The sequence below is a fragment of the Ochotona curzoniae genome, unplaced genomic scaffold, assembly GCF_017591425.1.
Source record: "Ochotona curzoniae isolate NIBS_2020 unplaced genomic scaffold, NIBS_Ocur_1.0 contig_2469, whole genome shotgun sequence".
Lineage (NCBI taxonomy): Eukaryota > Metazoa > Chordata > Mammalia > Lagomorpha > Ochotonidae > Ochotona > Ochotona curzoniae.
Window position 1 is genome coordinate 189,027 of NW_024465471.1, and position 15,659 is coordinate 204,685.

Below are 15,659 nucleotides of genomic sequence, written 5' to 3' on the forward strand. Positions count from 1 at the left end.
CTGACCTTGCTCTGCCCATGAGGTGGCTCCAAGGCACGGCAATCATTTCATTAGGTTTAAATCGAACTACAGGTTGCGTCCCTCAGGTGCACTGGCTACATTTCAAGTACTCACTAGTCATTCCTGTCGGTGGTAACCATGTCAGATGGTGCAGGTAAAAGACCATGTCTATCTTTCCAGAATGTTCTGTCACTGAATGCAGTTTCAGCACCTCACATGAAGCCAAAAGTTGACCCACAAATTGCCCCCATAGCATATGGCCATAGATTGGCTTAAAACACCTCTGAACTCACTAGCATTTGGAGAGGTATCCCTGGCTGCACCAGGCTCTAGTCTGAGCTGGGGCCAAAAGTTGCCAGGCGGTCTGGAGTGAGTAACTTATTTTTTTAAAGATTTATTTATTTTTATTGGAAAGGCGGATATACAGAGGAGGAGGAGAGACAGAGAGGAAGATCTTCCATCCAATAATTCACTCCCCAACACTCCCCAAGTGGCCGCAACGGCTGGAGCTGAGCCAATCCGAAGCCAGGAGCTCTTCCGGGTCTCCCATGTGGGTGCAGGGTCTCAAAGCATTGGGCCGTCCTCGACTGCTTTCCTAGCCTACAAGCAGGGAGCTGGATGGGAAGAAGAGTGGCCGAGATTAGAACCAGCACCTGTATGGGATCCCGGCACGTGTGAGGCGAGGACTTTAACCATTACGCTATTGCGCTGGGCCCGAGTAACTTATTTTTTAAAAAGTGTTTATTTTTATTAGAAAAGTGGATTTACAGAGAGGAGGAGAAACAGAGAGGAAGATCTTTCATCCGATGATTCATTCCCCAAGTGGCCACAACGGCCAGTGCTGTGCCAATCCGAAGCCAGGAGCCAGGAACTTCCTCCAGGTCTCCCACATGGATGCAGGGTCCCAAGACTTTGGGCTGTCCTCCATTGCTTTCCCAGGCCACAGGCAGGGAGCTGGATGGGAAGCGGAGCAACTGGTACATGAATGGACGCCCATATGGAATGCTGGCATTTGCAAGGGGAGGACTGGCCAGTTGAGCAATCATGTCAGGCCCCCTCAGGTGGCTCACTTGTTAGAATGGCCACATGCCATTGGTATGATACCATTAGGGGCTCTGCCTTCATGCAGCAAACATGCTTTTCTCAGCGTCAAGGAATCTGCAGCCTCAATGGCTGCTATTGCCACCCCATCTCAGTCCCAAACCCAGCCTTACGGCCCTACTCCAAACCCCCTAGTAGCCACCCAGCTATGCAGATGGATTCCATTTTCTTTGTTCCACAAACCCCAAAGCCATCCCCAAGAGCATCCGCCATGGCACCGTGAAAGGGAGTGGGTGTCACAATTGTGGGTGCCTTGGGCAGAGAAAGACTGGGGGCCTTTGCCAGTGAGGGTCAGCACAGCAGACAATGACATGCTCAGCTTGGTCCTCACAAGGCTCAGCACGTGCGCACCTGCAGGCCTGGGGCAGTGGCAGCAGTGGGAGGGACCGGGCAGCTCAGCGCAGATGGACAAGGCAGTTTGTTTTGTTATGTTTAAATGAATTTTACTTCTTCCTATTTAAAAATAATGTTCTTCATATGTATACTCTTTATAGAAAACTTGCGAAACCCAGGGGAGTCAAAGACATTAATATTGACATTCTTTTGCACTTGTTTCCGCTCACTTCTCTTTGCATAGTCTATTTATTTTCATATTATTGTAATTATACCATGGATTTGACTGTGTAATCTATTTTTTATTTTACATAAGCATTTTATTTATTAATATAATTCCTTCTGAAATGGACGTTTTCCCCAAAAAGGATATAGTTTAATTTTTTTAAGATTATGAAAGCCATAAGTGCTGATTGCAAAAGTAATGAACTTGAACTGTGCAAAGAAAAAACTCCAGATGATCATTCCTTTGCTTGACAGTTATTTATCAAGTTCCCAGGATGTATCAGGGCGGTCCTCAGTAATTACAATTTTTAATGGCTGAATAATATTCTCTCCAGAGATTGTAATTCGCTTAATTATTCGGCTATTTTTGGCAGTATAGCCAGCCAGGCTGCGTCCCAAGCAGAGTGCCTGGCTGGGTCCTAGAATCAAACCCAAGTGTGGCTCTCTTTAGTTGCTGCTAAGGATCTGTATTTCCCCATGTGTTTATAAATTGGAATTTTATTTGTTATATATATATCTTTTTAGTGATTATCTACTCTCATGCTTTGAGATCGCGGTGTTTGTCTTATGGGTTGGAAGAAGCGGAACCCAGCATCCCTGCTGCACATGATTCATCCTTTTTCAAGCTTTGTGTTTGTGATTTCTTCCATTGCTTCTAAGCTTACCATGTCCTTTATTGAGAGCTGTACGCAGCTGCATTTTCCATGTGTCTCAGTAGCACTGACCCTGCATGCACAAACGGATCCGTGTGCCATGCCCAGATTGCTGGCTGGCATCAAGCCGCTTGCTCCTGACTAGCTCCTATGGCCTCCCAGAGCCCATCCTGACCCTGCGGGCTGCTGGGCCCCTTTCTGCTCTGTCTCCAGTGAGTAGCTTGGGATTCTCTTGCTTGCCGTCCCTCAACACCTCAGTTGTCATCAACACTGAGCAAGAGGAGCCAGGTCCCTCTGAACTGTTCTGTACAGCCCACCCTCTCCCCTGGAGTCAGGCTTGGGGGAGGAGCAGGTGCATCCCGTGGCTGGTGGTGAGGGGGAGCACAGGTGGCTGGCAAGCTTGATGGTGAAGAGAGGCTCACAGCTGAGGCTGGGCAGCTAGCAGCCAAGGACACTAGAGTCTCCTGATAGGGAGCAGCAAAGCAAAGCTGCCCATGTCCACTCCAGCGGGCGGCCACCTCCACCAGGCAGGATTTGTCCCGCAGGCTCCTTGTAGAAATCACTTCTTTCGCTTACCACAAAGGAAGGTGCATGAGAACGGGCCCCCGACACCCGGGGATTTTGCTGCTCCTGGCATGGTTCCAATGCGCCAACGCGCCCTCCCCATCTGGGCCTCTGCACACTACTCTGAGCCCAGGGATGGCTCCTGTGTGCACATGTGCAAGGAGGGACCCTCTCAGCACCTGCCTTGTCACACACACCCCTTCTTGATTTGGAGCCATGGACCTGGGAGGAGCAGTCATGGCCCAGGAAGTTCCCCCCAGTTCCTGTCTGCAGAGAAGAGCCTTATGCAAGGGGACAGGGAGGGGCACAGAGCTGGAGTTCAGCCTTGTCTTGCCTTCCTGGCACTTGACTCCGCTGCCCAGAGAAGCAGGATGGCAGGCGGGCCTTTGCTCTTGGAAACCTCTGCCCAGGGACTGACAGGAGAGGGGCCAAGGATAAGAGTGTCCTGGGCGGAGGAGGGCTCACCATCCAGGATCCTGGGCCACCAAGCTCTTCCTGAAGGAAGGAAGTAAAGCTAAGGCAGAGCCAGGGGAAGTGGGCCAGAGGGCCTAGGTGCGTGGGAGTCTTGGTCCCCAGCCAGTTGTGCCCCTGCCACCTTTGCAGCATCCTCTGGCTAGGCGCAGGAAGGACTCACACTTCCTCCAGGGAACACTAAACCCTAGGGGAGCTTTGTGGCACAAAGCTCCATCCGTCCATGGGATTGGGAGGCAGCCAGACTGCTGCTGACCTTCAGTTTCTATGGTCGCAGCTGGTCAGGTTGTCGAGGAGGCAGGCACGGCGGCTGCAGCCTCCCAGGCGGACACTGTTGGCCACATTTGGACAACGGGCGCCGGCCTCTGTTGTGCTACTGCTTTGTGTCTGGGTTGCGCAAGGGCAGGCTTGACTCCCACCTTGAGTCTGAACACATCTTTCTGTTCCATCCAGCACCCTTGTCCTGTCACCCCACCCCACCCTGTCAAAGGCTCCGCATGATCTGGGTATCGACAGTCCCCATATGGTGACAAGTCCCAATGAGCTCTCTGAGTAGCGCATCCCCAGCACTCCCTATCTGGAGCTCTACCCTCCCAGTGCTTTTACCAGCCCCTGACCTTGACCCTAGTGAATGCCCCTAGGCCCGTCCTCCCAGAAGCAGGGATCCACCAAGGGCCTTCTTCCTTGAGCCCAAAACTTGTGTCCTGGCGGTCGTCTGCACGTCAAGTCACTGTCTATTGCTGTGGAAAGAACACGTCCCTGGCCCTGCTCCCCATGGCCTCCAGCCGGTTGTAATTTCCTTAATTACCTATTTAGGCCCTGGCTGCATCTGGTTCATGGAGCCAGCTCTGAGCCTGGAGGCTGCCAGGGGTGGGCACTGCAGTGCCAAGCACAGAGCTGTGGAGCCTGGGGTCTTTGCCCGTTTTCCTGTGCACATGTGTGCCATGAGGCTGTGGGGTAGGCCCCGCGGCCCCGGTGAGTGGGGTATGAAGCTGGCTCAGGTTCCTGCTGCATTGCAGGCCCCACACAGCTCCCGTAATTGGATAATTAACGGCACTACGCCTCCTGCCCATAGGCGCCGAGCTCCTGCTCACTCCTCCACTCTGGATTCTCCAAGTTCTTGAGCAGGAGACAAATGCTCCTCTTCCCACCCTCAGCCACCCGCACCATGAGCCCTCGAGGCCTTGGCATACAGGTGCAGGCATAGGGATACCCTCCAAGTGAGGAAGCAGCTCCTGGCCCAGTGGGGCATCCTGGCACTGGGCAGTGGGGCCTCATGCTGCCCTATTAATTGCAAACAGCTCCGGGCTTCAGGACAGGATGCAGAAGAGGGCTGCGACAGGGTGAAGGTGTGGGCACAGGTAGCACTCCTGTCTCTTCTCCCTGGAGAGGCTCTAACAGCAGAGAGAAGATGGGAGCTAGGGCACCTGTTTGGGCTGCAGGCCAAGTCACTGCCCCCACAGTACAGCCGGGAAGGAGGAGGACCTTTTCACAGGCCCCACAGTGCAGGCCTGGGGCACTTCAAGGACCTGATTCAGCTCATGCAGCTAGCCCTCTCCGAGCGAGCTTCTGCAGATAGATTTCCTGTCTGCTTGCTTTGTTGAGCGCTTATTGGTTCTAATCACATTTGATGCTTTTTCGTGGTTTGCTGTCATTCGACAAAGGAACTGTGCAGAACCTTCTGAAGCTGAACCACTTGACTTCGTGTTGGCAACTGCTACTTGCTGGCTGTGTGGCCTTGAGCAAGCCCCTAACCTTCTCTGTGCTTCACAGTGGGGGCACCACACAGACGTCACATCTTCCTGCAGAGCATGGGAGCTGTGCAGCCCGTGGCAAGATGGTCCTTCTGTCCTGTCCACTTGGCCTTGGCGGCTGCCTGGTTCTTTTTTTTATTTTTTTTTTCCAAATAGCATGAGAGTATTTTAAAGATTTATTTTTATTATTTTTTCATTGGAAAGGCGGATATACAGAGAGGAGAGACAGAGAGGAAGATCTTCCGTCCGATGATTCACTCCCCAAGTGAGCGCAACGGGCCGATACTATGCCGATCCGAAGCCAGGAGCCTCCTCCGGGTCTCCCACGCGGGTGCAGGGTCCCAAAGCCTTGGGCCATCCTCCACTGCTTTCCCAGGCCCCAGGCAGGGAGCTGGAAGGGAAGCGGGGCTGCCGGGATTAGAACCGGCGCCCATATGGGATCCCGGGCGTGCAAGGCGAGGACCTTTAACCACTTGCGCCACCGCGCCAGGCCCGGCTGCCTGGTTCTTAATGCTTTGGACTGCTGTGACATAAATGGATTCTGCCAACAAGATGGCGCCCCATCATGTCAGCAGCTCTCATCTTCACATCAGCATTGCAGTCAGCAGGAGGAAGGAAAAGGGCAGGGAACATCTTGTCCCCTTTAAAGCCACGACCCTGAACTTGTGCCTATCGCTTTTGCTTCCATCCCATTGGCAAGAACACCATCACGTGCTCCTAGCAGCTGAAAGGGTGTGGAGGAATGCTCTCATGAACTGACAGGACTGCCTAGCTGAAAATCAACATGATGGAGAAAGTGGGATCACAGCTGGAAAGTCTCCGCCACGACCTTGGGGGGGGTGCTTATTAGCGTCCCTTAAAGTCATCATTTATAAAAACAATGCACTTGTCTTAAGGTCTTCTGCGCATGTTCCAGCCATCTACTGTGGGGACACAGTGCCTCTGTGTCCCTCAAAACCATGAAAGCATCTGTTGAGCCGATGCAGCTTTGGGAGGCACGGGGGTAGCATTCAGGCCCGGCGCCATCACCCTGAGCACACTGTCCGTTGCTGCTCTGTAAGCATGGCGATGCACACACTGCCTTCAATGTATCACGGCAGACTGGCAGCAGAGCACGTGGCATTGTCATGCATCCATTGGTACTGTGCACCAGCAGTGCGCATGTCCTTGTCCCCCAGAGCAGCTCAGTCCAACCTGCAGCCCCTGGCCCTGGTGTGCTGCTGTGTGTCTGTGAGCCCCACTCCTGCAGGGACCGCCTGTGGGTGCACTCCTATGCTACTGCCCTGCCTCGCTGCTCTCCCCAAGCACCCCAAGCCCATTGGAGCATGTCTCTGAGTCCAGAGGGAGATTGCCAGCCCTGTGCCCATGCCTTGTTGGATGTATGAGGAATCACAGTGCTGCCCCGTACAGAGGCTGTGCTGTTGGACACTTTGTCGAGGCCCTGTGTGAGAAAAAGCATTGCTTATGTGTGTCTGTTAGAGAAATAGACACAGAGAGCAATAAAGTGGGAGAGAAAGAGAGAGATTTCACATCTCCCATCTCAGGTTCACTCCCCAAATGCCTGCAATGCCAGGGCTAGACTAGGCTGAAGGCAGGAGCCAAGAACTCCATCCATGGGCGGCAGGGGCCCAAGCACTTAAGTCATCAGCACTGCCTCCCAGGGTACATGGTAGGAGGGAGCTGGGACGAAGAGCCAGAGGCGAGTACTGAACCCAGGCATGGAATATGGGCGTCCAAACAGGTCAAATGCCTGCCCCCACCCTGCGCACAAGGCAGCTCTGGACCTGGGACTTGGCATTCTTAGCATTCTGCAGGCAGAGGGACCCACCCAGGTTTGCTATCAGCTGCTCCGGGTAAGGCTGGAGGTATGAGCTATCAATTCGCCCATCAGAAGGCAGAGGCCACAACAGCTCCGTGTTTTTGGTCCCAGACTCTCTTGGAATGTGCATTGGGGTTTTTCTGGCTTCTAGAATCTTCCCTAACTATACCTTTCTTAACGGGCACCTGCATTGCACCTGTGTTCCTGTAGGTCCTGACATTGGAGGGCAGGATCCCCTTGGCCTTGCTAGCCAGGCCTTGAGGGCGGATCCTGGGGGCTGATGGGTACTGTGGCAGTAGGGGAGTGGGGAGGGGGCACCGTGGCTACAGTTGGCCGTTGTCTGTTATTGTTCTTGTCCAAAGCTGTTCCACTGAGAGCTACTTGGTGTGTGCACAGATTGTACCAGGAACAGGGGGAGGCAGGAGCAAGCACTGGGACAGGAGGGGGCGCCTGTCCCTTTAAATCTGTTTTCTCGGGTTTTGTTTCTTTCTCTTTTCCCATCCTCCTCCCTCCACCAGCACAAGCATCGGAGCTGTGAGGGCCCAGGAGCTGCAGTGACGGTGCCTCTGAAATATTAATGAGGCTGTTCTCTGCCTGGCTCCTCCCTCCCCCTCCCAGGCTGCATGCATGCCTCGTCCTTGGAACCCTCCTTCCTCTCCCGGGTGGTCGGGTGGTCGCCAAGGTGCGTCAAGCAGAGGGGAGGGGGCGGGGCAGGCAGGAGGGAGACGTGAGCAGTGAAGGGCTCCAGGGTGTCCCTGGGGGAAAACGGTCCCCACCTGCAGGGATGACCCAGGAGAGGATGGGGGGCTGTGACTATGCCCCCAACTGCTCCCAAACCCTGCCAGGGCTGCAAGTGTGTGGCACAGCCACCCTCCTGGGCAGCGCAGGACGCCCGACCTCTGGGACTAGGCTGATCACTACTGTCTCCCTCACGTGGGAGGTCCTTCCAGAAGGCAGGCCCTGGCTTGCTGGCTCTGTAGGAGAGGGCCCCTAAAACAGGGCATGCGCTCCGGTAGGCCTGTAGGCCCTCCGTCTTTTGCCCTCTGACTCTGCAGGCTGCTTCCTGCTTGCCTTGGGGCTGTGATGTCCTTGGCCCACCTCCAGCACACGCACTTGCCAGGAGCCCCAAGGGTGGCAGGACCTGACCATTCACCTCAGGCATCTGGGGGCTATGGCTACATCTGGTCCAGGGAGGTGGCAGCCCCTGGTGGCAGGTGCCCCATCACTAGCATGAGTTCATAAACCCTTGCCCAGCTGGTGCCTAGCCATGGTGCCTGTTCTCCTGGAGAACAGGGCGAGTTCTAACGTGTGTAAGCCCTGAGCTTGGCATGATGGTGGGAATGCATCCCTACTTGTTGTCCCATCTAGCAGATGAGGCTGGATGGCTGGGGATGTTTCTCCAGGGTGTAAGCAGGTGCCCGGATATGGGTAGCTATGACTCATCTGAGGTCACAGCCAGGGCAAAAGCAGCAGCCTGACTCTGGCATTGTTGGGCACTTGTGAAGCTCAGTTTGCCCTCTCTGAAATGGGAAGGTGGGAGTCTTGCTCCTTGAACTCACGGAGGTTGGCAGGGTCCTAGGCACTTGGCAATCCTGGGGCGCCAGCAGCTCCGAACTTGGCTTGTGGAGCAAGGACATGAGAAAGAGGAGCCTGTCAATGCACAGACAGTTCAGTCAAAGGTGTCTGTCAGAGAGGAGGACTCCTGGGCTTCCAATCACTAAAGGGGCAAGTGCTGTTTGGGCCCAGTGGGAGGTGAAGAGAATAAGGCAGCAGAGGGCAGGAGATGGTGAGCCTGTTGCAAGACACACGTGCACAGCGGTGTGGGCCAAGTCCCACTCTAAACAGCCCACAATGCCAGCAAATGCCGGAGCTTCCCAGTGCCCCTCTGTAGAGTTCTTAATGCAATTAAGCCAATTCAGATCAGAGAGAGGAAAGGGCACAGAACTGGTGTGCTGCCTGTGCTCTCAGAGCTGGTAGAACTCGCGGGCCTGGCCACAGCTGTCCCAGCCACTGATATCGGGGACTGCTGTTTGTGTTCACGCGGACAGAGGCCATCACCTTAGCTTAAAGTCTCTGCCACCTGGTTTCTCAGCAGCCTGCAGTTACTGCAAATGGGCACTGCTGGAACTCGTGGCCACCTCCTGCCCGCCTTATGCCCCGTGCAGCACCTGACATCCAGGCAGCCCCACCTTGCCCTGCCCTCGCACTCTCCAGAACACTGATTCTGCTTCCCAGGACCCTGAGCTCCTCCCCAGGAGCCAGACGCCCTTGCCCCCATTCCCCCAAGCCTGTGTCTCCAGCCAGAACTAACCCCACAGCAGCTGGACAGACCTCACTCATAGACCATCATAGTGTCGCCCACAGGGCAACAGAAAGGAGTCGTGGGATTAGAGGCTCACCGACCAGCAATCTGAACTGGGAACTTGGCTGAAACCTTTGGGAAGTATTCCACAGAGATTGCAACTAGAAGAATTTGCAGGAGGCTAGCAGATGGAGGTGAGGCAGAAGGGCATGCCTGCTGGAGGGTCAGCACTGGCTGGCCCATTTGATTGTGAGACAGGTAACTGCAGCCAGGGGTGACCTGGGGAGTCGGTGTGGAAGGCACAGCTAGCTAGGCCGCAGGCAACAAAGCAGCTGGACAGTGATAGGAGGCCACGTGGCTTTCTGCTTCATGGGTCGGCCATGAAGATTACAACAGGGGCCACAGGTGACCATGCTGTTGCTGCTTAGACCACTCAAGGGCTCATCCAGCAGCCCAGCCCTCTGTACACCCTTTCTCCCCCAGGAGCCCACAGGTGCCCTTGGGGTGGAACGGCCGGGAAGATAGAAGTGTCTCAAGGGAGCACAATGCTTCAGTTGCCTTCCCACCGCTGCTGTGGGCCGTGCAGGGCCATGCAGCTGCACGCCCAACATAACATCAGCACCGCGGGCAATCACTGGCCGCCACTCTACCTGGCTGGGAAGGGCAGGAAGGGCAGGAAGGGGACCAGCAATCCCCTACACACACACACACACACACACACACACACCACTGCTACTGTCTCCTTCTGTTCTCCCTGCCTACTTGTGGCCTGGGAAGCCACATAGGGGTTTGTGACAGTGGATATGCACTCTGGGAAAAAGCAGACCCATTTGTGCCCTCCAGCTGCTTGATATGGATGGGGCTGGAGGGGAGAAGCCAAGATCATGAGGCGAGGTTGGTGGTGGGCTGCATACAGAGGGCACAGAGTCCTCTAGCTCTGGCTCGTGGCTGGCCAAGCCTAGGACACTGGGGAAAGGCCGAGGGGTTCATGCCATGCCCACCGCTGCCACCGCCACCAGCTGGGTGGCTGGCTCGTATTCACAGTGCCCCTGGGAGGGGCCTTCCCTCAGCTCCGCCTGCTGCTTCCTCTGTATTTGCTTCTTCCCTGCTGCCTGCACCATGGCTTTTAGCCATGTCATTCTGCCCGTCACCTGTCCCCCAGCTAGACAGAGAGGGAGTGATTTCTGTTTTGTCACTCCATGGCTCAGAGACAAGAGTGCCAGCGCTAGGCACATACTAGACGCTTAGTAAGTATGTGTCCCATGAGCAGGTGGCTGAGCAGGTGGGAGGGTGTGGATGGCTCATTTTGTGTAGCTGCCACTTCGTTTCCACATGTGGGAACAAAGGCTGCTGTGTGCTGCCCGTCGGGCGAGCAATGAGCTGCCAAGCCCTTAGGATGTAGATCAGTGGGACACACACTTCATGTCGTCCCTGTGCTGGCTGTACAGGGCCTTTTCACCTCTCATGGGGGCTCTGCGTCCTGGTGCTGCAAGCGGAGGCTCCACTTCGCATACATCCTTCTTGAGCCTGGAGTTTCCCCAGCACAAGGAAGGACCATGTGTGCTGAGACTAGTCCGGCTCCAGGCCAACACCAGCAATTTAGCATTTGGCCTCAGGGATGCACCCAGCAAGGAGACATGGGGAAACAGGGGCTGCATGGGCTGGGGACGGACACAGTGCAGCTGAGGAGGGTGACAGAGTACTGCCGGTGTCACCAGTGACCTGTGATTGCTGTGGCTTTCTCCTGCGGGCCCACCCCTTCACCCATCCCTCTTGCCCTCCTCTCCTCTCAGCCCCTCCTCTGGCCTCCTTCCCTCATTTAGTCACGCCCTCCTCTCCTCCCCTGCTGACCTCCGCCATGCTCTCGCTGTCTTCCCTGCCTCCCTCCCTCTGAACTGCCTGCTCTCCTGCCCCGGGACCCTCAGGTGCCCCAACGAGGGCCCAGGAAGCAGCCTGCACACGAAGCCTTGACCCGGAGCCCAGCCGATCCTGCGCATGGCTCAGCCTCCCGCTCCTTTCAGCCCTGCACAGCCCCAGGCCTGAGACTGGGAGCTGCAGCGCCAGCCACACCAGAAGATCCCCAGGGCCCCACAGCATGCCACTGAGGCACTGCAAGTCGTGATCAGGCAAGAGCAAAGGGAGCTGCTGCTGGGGCCAGGGTGCGGGGAAGGGTGACTCGGGGCAGTACCAGGGTGGGGGCCGGGAGTCCCTGTCACCAGAAGTCCTTTTGGCCCTCGGTGTTCACAGCACACAGGGTTGGAGGATGGGAGGAGCGGGGCCCAGCCTTCGGGGTAGATTTGGTGCTCGTTGAGTTCTGGCTCAAACTGAGCGAAGAGTGACTGAGAATATTCTGGAAGACTGGAGCTTCCTCTCACCTCCTTCTTCCCAGGTGTCCACGTATAGCCAGTACTTGCTCCTCCACCACGACCCCTGGCAAGGGCCTTGGGCCTGCAGGTTCCTGGTTACAGCGACATACCAAGCCTGACCTTGCACGAGGCCCCACAGGCAGAATGGGCGACATGGCCAACAGCTCCATTGAGTTCCACCCCAAGCCACAGCCGCAGCGGGAGGCTCCGCATGCAGGCGGCTTTGGGTGCACGCTAGCTGAGCTGCGTGCCCTCATGGAACTGCGCGGGGCCGAGGCGCTGCAGAAGATCCAGGAAGCCTATGGGGACGTCAGTGGGCTCTGCAGGAGGCTGAAGACCTCGCCCACAGAGGGTGAGTCCTTCCCAGAGCAGCACCCCAGCGCCTGGGGCCCTGGGCATGCCTTTCCTCCTGTGAATGCGGGTGCTGCTGACCCTGGCCACACCCTCCTGTGGGCCTGTGTCCTTGAGTGGCAGGTGCTTGCTGCAGGGCTAGAGGGGGGAGGGGGAGAAGGAGGGGGCGGAGTCTGTAGACAGAAAGAGCCTGGGAGGGAAGACAAGGCCAAATGCAGGCAGAGTGCTCCAAACTGAAACCCCAGAATGCCAAGTGCAAAAATGGATAGGGTGCAGGAGCTGGGGTCACAGAGGGCTTCTCCCAATGGCGGGGAAAAGCCAGGGCGGTCCAGGAGCATTTGGGTCTTTGTGGAAAAGAGTGGCAGAAACTGAGACCAGGTCCCCCATCCCAAGTGTGAGCCAGAGGTGGCACTGGCTATGGGGAGTTCCCAGCGCAGTGGCAGTACAAGGCTGAGACCACCCAGGAGCCAGCCCAGCCTCAGATTCCAGGAGCTGCAGTGCTTTCTGGCCCAGCTGGCACTCGCCTGGCAGGGCTGCCTGGGCTATCCCAGCCTGATGCCAGGCCTGTGGCCCAGCCAGCGTCAATTGATTTAATCAGCTGTTTGTCCAGGCAGCAGCACCTTGGTCCACCCGGAGCTGCTATCCCTGGTCCTGGCTGTGGCCTTGGGCTTCTCCTGCTCCTTGACACCCCTGCCGCATCCATTATCAGGCCCTGCCCATTCCGATTTCTAAATCCATCGTTTGCAGGCATCCACCACCACTACCATCTCCTCTGTTCCGCCTGCACCCTCCTTGCTCTGCGTTCGCCCCCACTGGAGACTTGGAGACATCAATAGGACCATTGCTCTGGGCTCACCTTGAGTGGGTTTCAGAAAGCTCCTGCTGCTAGTGCAGGCAGGAGGAGGAGGTCCTGCTCAGGAGCTGCAGGTACTGTGGCCTGCCTGGGCCACTGGAGTCTCGTCTGCTCTGTGCTCATGGCCAGGCTCTTTCCTTCGCACGTCGTCGCCCACCCCCCAAGGAGCAGGGGCCTCAAGAGGGTTACAGCAGTGGCCATTTGGCCTCTCGCGGATCAAAGGAAGCAGATGGGCTTCAGCTGGCAGCGCTTTCCTCTGCCTGCCAGGCCTTGTTAAATATTGAAAATGTCAAGGCTCCTGGGAACCTTCCCGAGTCTGCCACACAGCCCGGAGCTTGTCCAGCGCCCAGGGAGTGGGCGGGCAGAGAGAAGGGCAGGTGCACAGGTGGGTGGCACAGCTTTGACGGGCTGTGAAGCCCCCGGCTCCCTGCGGCCATTGTGCCAGAAGATGGAGCAGCCCAAGGACCAAGGCTCCTTGCTCAGATCTAGCAGGCCTCCATGCCTTCAGGCCCAGGCTGTGTGCTGCCAGGAGAGGGGGGGCCTCATCTCTGCGGCCCCTCGGCCAGTCCATGGGCCTCTCTAATCCACAGTAGCCTCAACTGTCAACCTTGTAGCATAGTGACATGGTCGGCAGATATACAGAGGCCGGGGGAAGCAGGTGGATACTCTCCTGGATGGCAGATGCTTCGGGAGGGCAAGAAACACATCAACCAGCTGCCCCCTCAGCAGTTATAGAGATGCAAGAGGATTCCAGAAGAAAGCCTCTGCCCCTCAGTGAGGCAACGTCAGGGGCAGACCCCCAGCCTGGGCCCCAGTCCACCCCTCTCTGCTCTTCGCAGGCAGTCCTGGAAAGGGGGAAGCAGCTTAGCTGGGAACCAACACGACGTGGTCTTAATCCAATTCCAATGGCATCTGGCCTCTGCTCTGGGCAACCTGCCCATCTGTGTCCATGCCAACCACTGCTGCCCCTCCCCCACCGGCCCTGGCCCCAGGCTGCCTGAGGGCCCACTCAGAACCAGAGAGGCCATGGCTGTTTGTACAGTCTCACACATGACAGACAGTGTAGTGGCGGCAGCAGGTGGACACCCCCTTCCCCACACCCAAGCCCACAGGAAGGCCCAGGCTGCAGGGCAAGTAAGGAGGCATGTCGCCACAGCATCCAGGGCAAATCAAGGCCAAGGGCAAAAGGGCAGAGGGACACATGGGGTGGGGCAGGCAAGGGGCAGCCTCACATGGTGCCATGGGCACCCAGAGGCTCTCAAGAGGCTTTGGTGGAGGGGTGGCTCTGGGAGCACAGTGGAGGCTCCAAAATAGGGACAGTGGAGACCCCGGGTGTCCAGGTCGGGGGCTCAGAAACTAGCTGTCCTCTCTGGCACTGCCTGCACCTCTCACAGCTCATGCACATGGGTCCCTGCTCCCCTGCCCCTGACTTTGACTTTGTCCCAGCTGCCCAGCAGAGAAGTCTTTGGCCCCAGCAGAAACCTGAGCCGTCCCCTGAACACAGTGCAATGAGGCCCCGGGAAGAAAGGCAGGGACAGCTGCTGGCTTTCTTCACAGGGAGGTGCCACACGGCCTTGCCTCACTGGGGTGCACGTGCAAGACCGGGGGAATGCCAGCATTTGCACTTTGTCCTTCTGCCCCAGACACAGCCCAGCCCTCTCCTCCCTCCCTGGAAACCCTGCCGTCAGCCATTCCTCATCTTTTAGTGTTCTGCCGTGGCTCTTTCATGTCTTCCCAAGCCACCAGGAGCACTCCAGCAGCCAACAGCCTCTGGCCTCTATGCTGGCCAGGGAGTTTGCAGCAAGGATAATGCCAGTTCCTCAGGGTCCGGGGACTGCAAGCTGCCATCTGCCCACTAGGTGTCAGTGTGGGGCTGGAGAGTGGGAGTACAGCCCTGGGGGTGTGGGCTCTCCCCAGAGGGGCCCAAGATCAAAAGGTGTGCCTGGGCAATGAGTGTCTGGGCAGGAGTGGTGCCATCCCAGGGGCCTGCCTCTGGGTGTTCAGTCTCCCAGCTAGGTGTTAAGAGACAGCTGTGCCCAAAGGCCATGCCCCAAGCAGCCCCCTTGCTCGCCCTGTCACTGGGTGCCCAGTCAGTTTTCCGTGTCCTCTCTCCTCCCACTCTTTGGGTCTCCAGACCCCAGAATGTACATCCCTCACTAGCCCCCTTGCTGTCCTCTCTTGTTCTTTCCTGAGAAGTTTCTAGAAAGCAGGTATGTGCACGAGTGCTGTGGGCCTGGGAGCCTCCCTGCCTCCACTCTGGGAATGCAGTTGTTCTTCCACCAACGCCGTCTAGGCTCTTGGTCTTCCTTCCCAGTGGCTTTGGCTGCTCCGCCTCCAGGTGGCCTTCCTCATGCCTGGTCCTACTCATTTCCCTGTGGCATCTTCTTAGCAGTAGTTGGCACAGGGCGGGTTGGAAGAAGGAGTAGGTGGCCGTGGCGGAGGGGCATGGCCAGAGCACAGCTCCTGACAGGAAAGGGGAGTGCTGTGTGTGTGCGTGTGTGTGGCCATGGGTGTGGGCAACCCCGCAGCAGCTGATCTTTGGGCAGGCTGAGTCAGGGCTGAGCTGACAGGCTACATTGTCCCATTATGTGCTCCTGCTGCCTCGACCGGGCGTGGTGCAGGCCTGGCGGACAATCCCAGTGACCTGGAGAAGCGCAGGCAGATCTACGGGCAGAACTTCATCCCTCCCAAGCAGCCCAAAACCTTCCTGCAGCTGGTGTGGGAGGCCCTTCAGGACGTGACCCTCATCATCCTGGAGGTAGCCGCCATTGTCTCCCTGGGCCTCTCATTCTACGCTCCGCCTGGGGAAGAGAGTGAAGGTGAGGGCCGGGCTGGGGCTGCAAGGAAGGGAATGAGGCTCCCTGCAT

General features: G+C 57.0%; 1 protein-coding gene across 6 annotated transcripts in view; it reads left to right on the plus strand.

Moving 5' to 3' along the window:
* The first annotated feature begins 11,662 nt into the window (after positions 1 to 11,662).
* ATP2B3 (ATPase plasma membrane Ca2+ transporting 3) overlaps positions 11,663 to 15,659 on the plus strand; it is a 32,255-nt gene continuing 28,258 nt past the window's right edge. For all 6 annotated transcript variants that reach the window (XM_040974569.1, XM_040974571.1, XM_040974572.1 and 3 more), the window contains exons 1-2: positions 11,663 to 11,940; positions 15,414 to 15,611. In XM_040974569.1, coding sequence (XP_040830503.1) covers positions 11,733 to 11,940; positions 15,414 to 15,611 — 406 coding nt within the window. In that variant the 5' untranslated portion in view covers positions 11,663 to 11,732. The remainder of the gene's footprint in view (positions 11,941 to 15,413; positions 15,612 to 15,659) is intronic.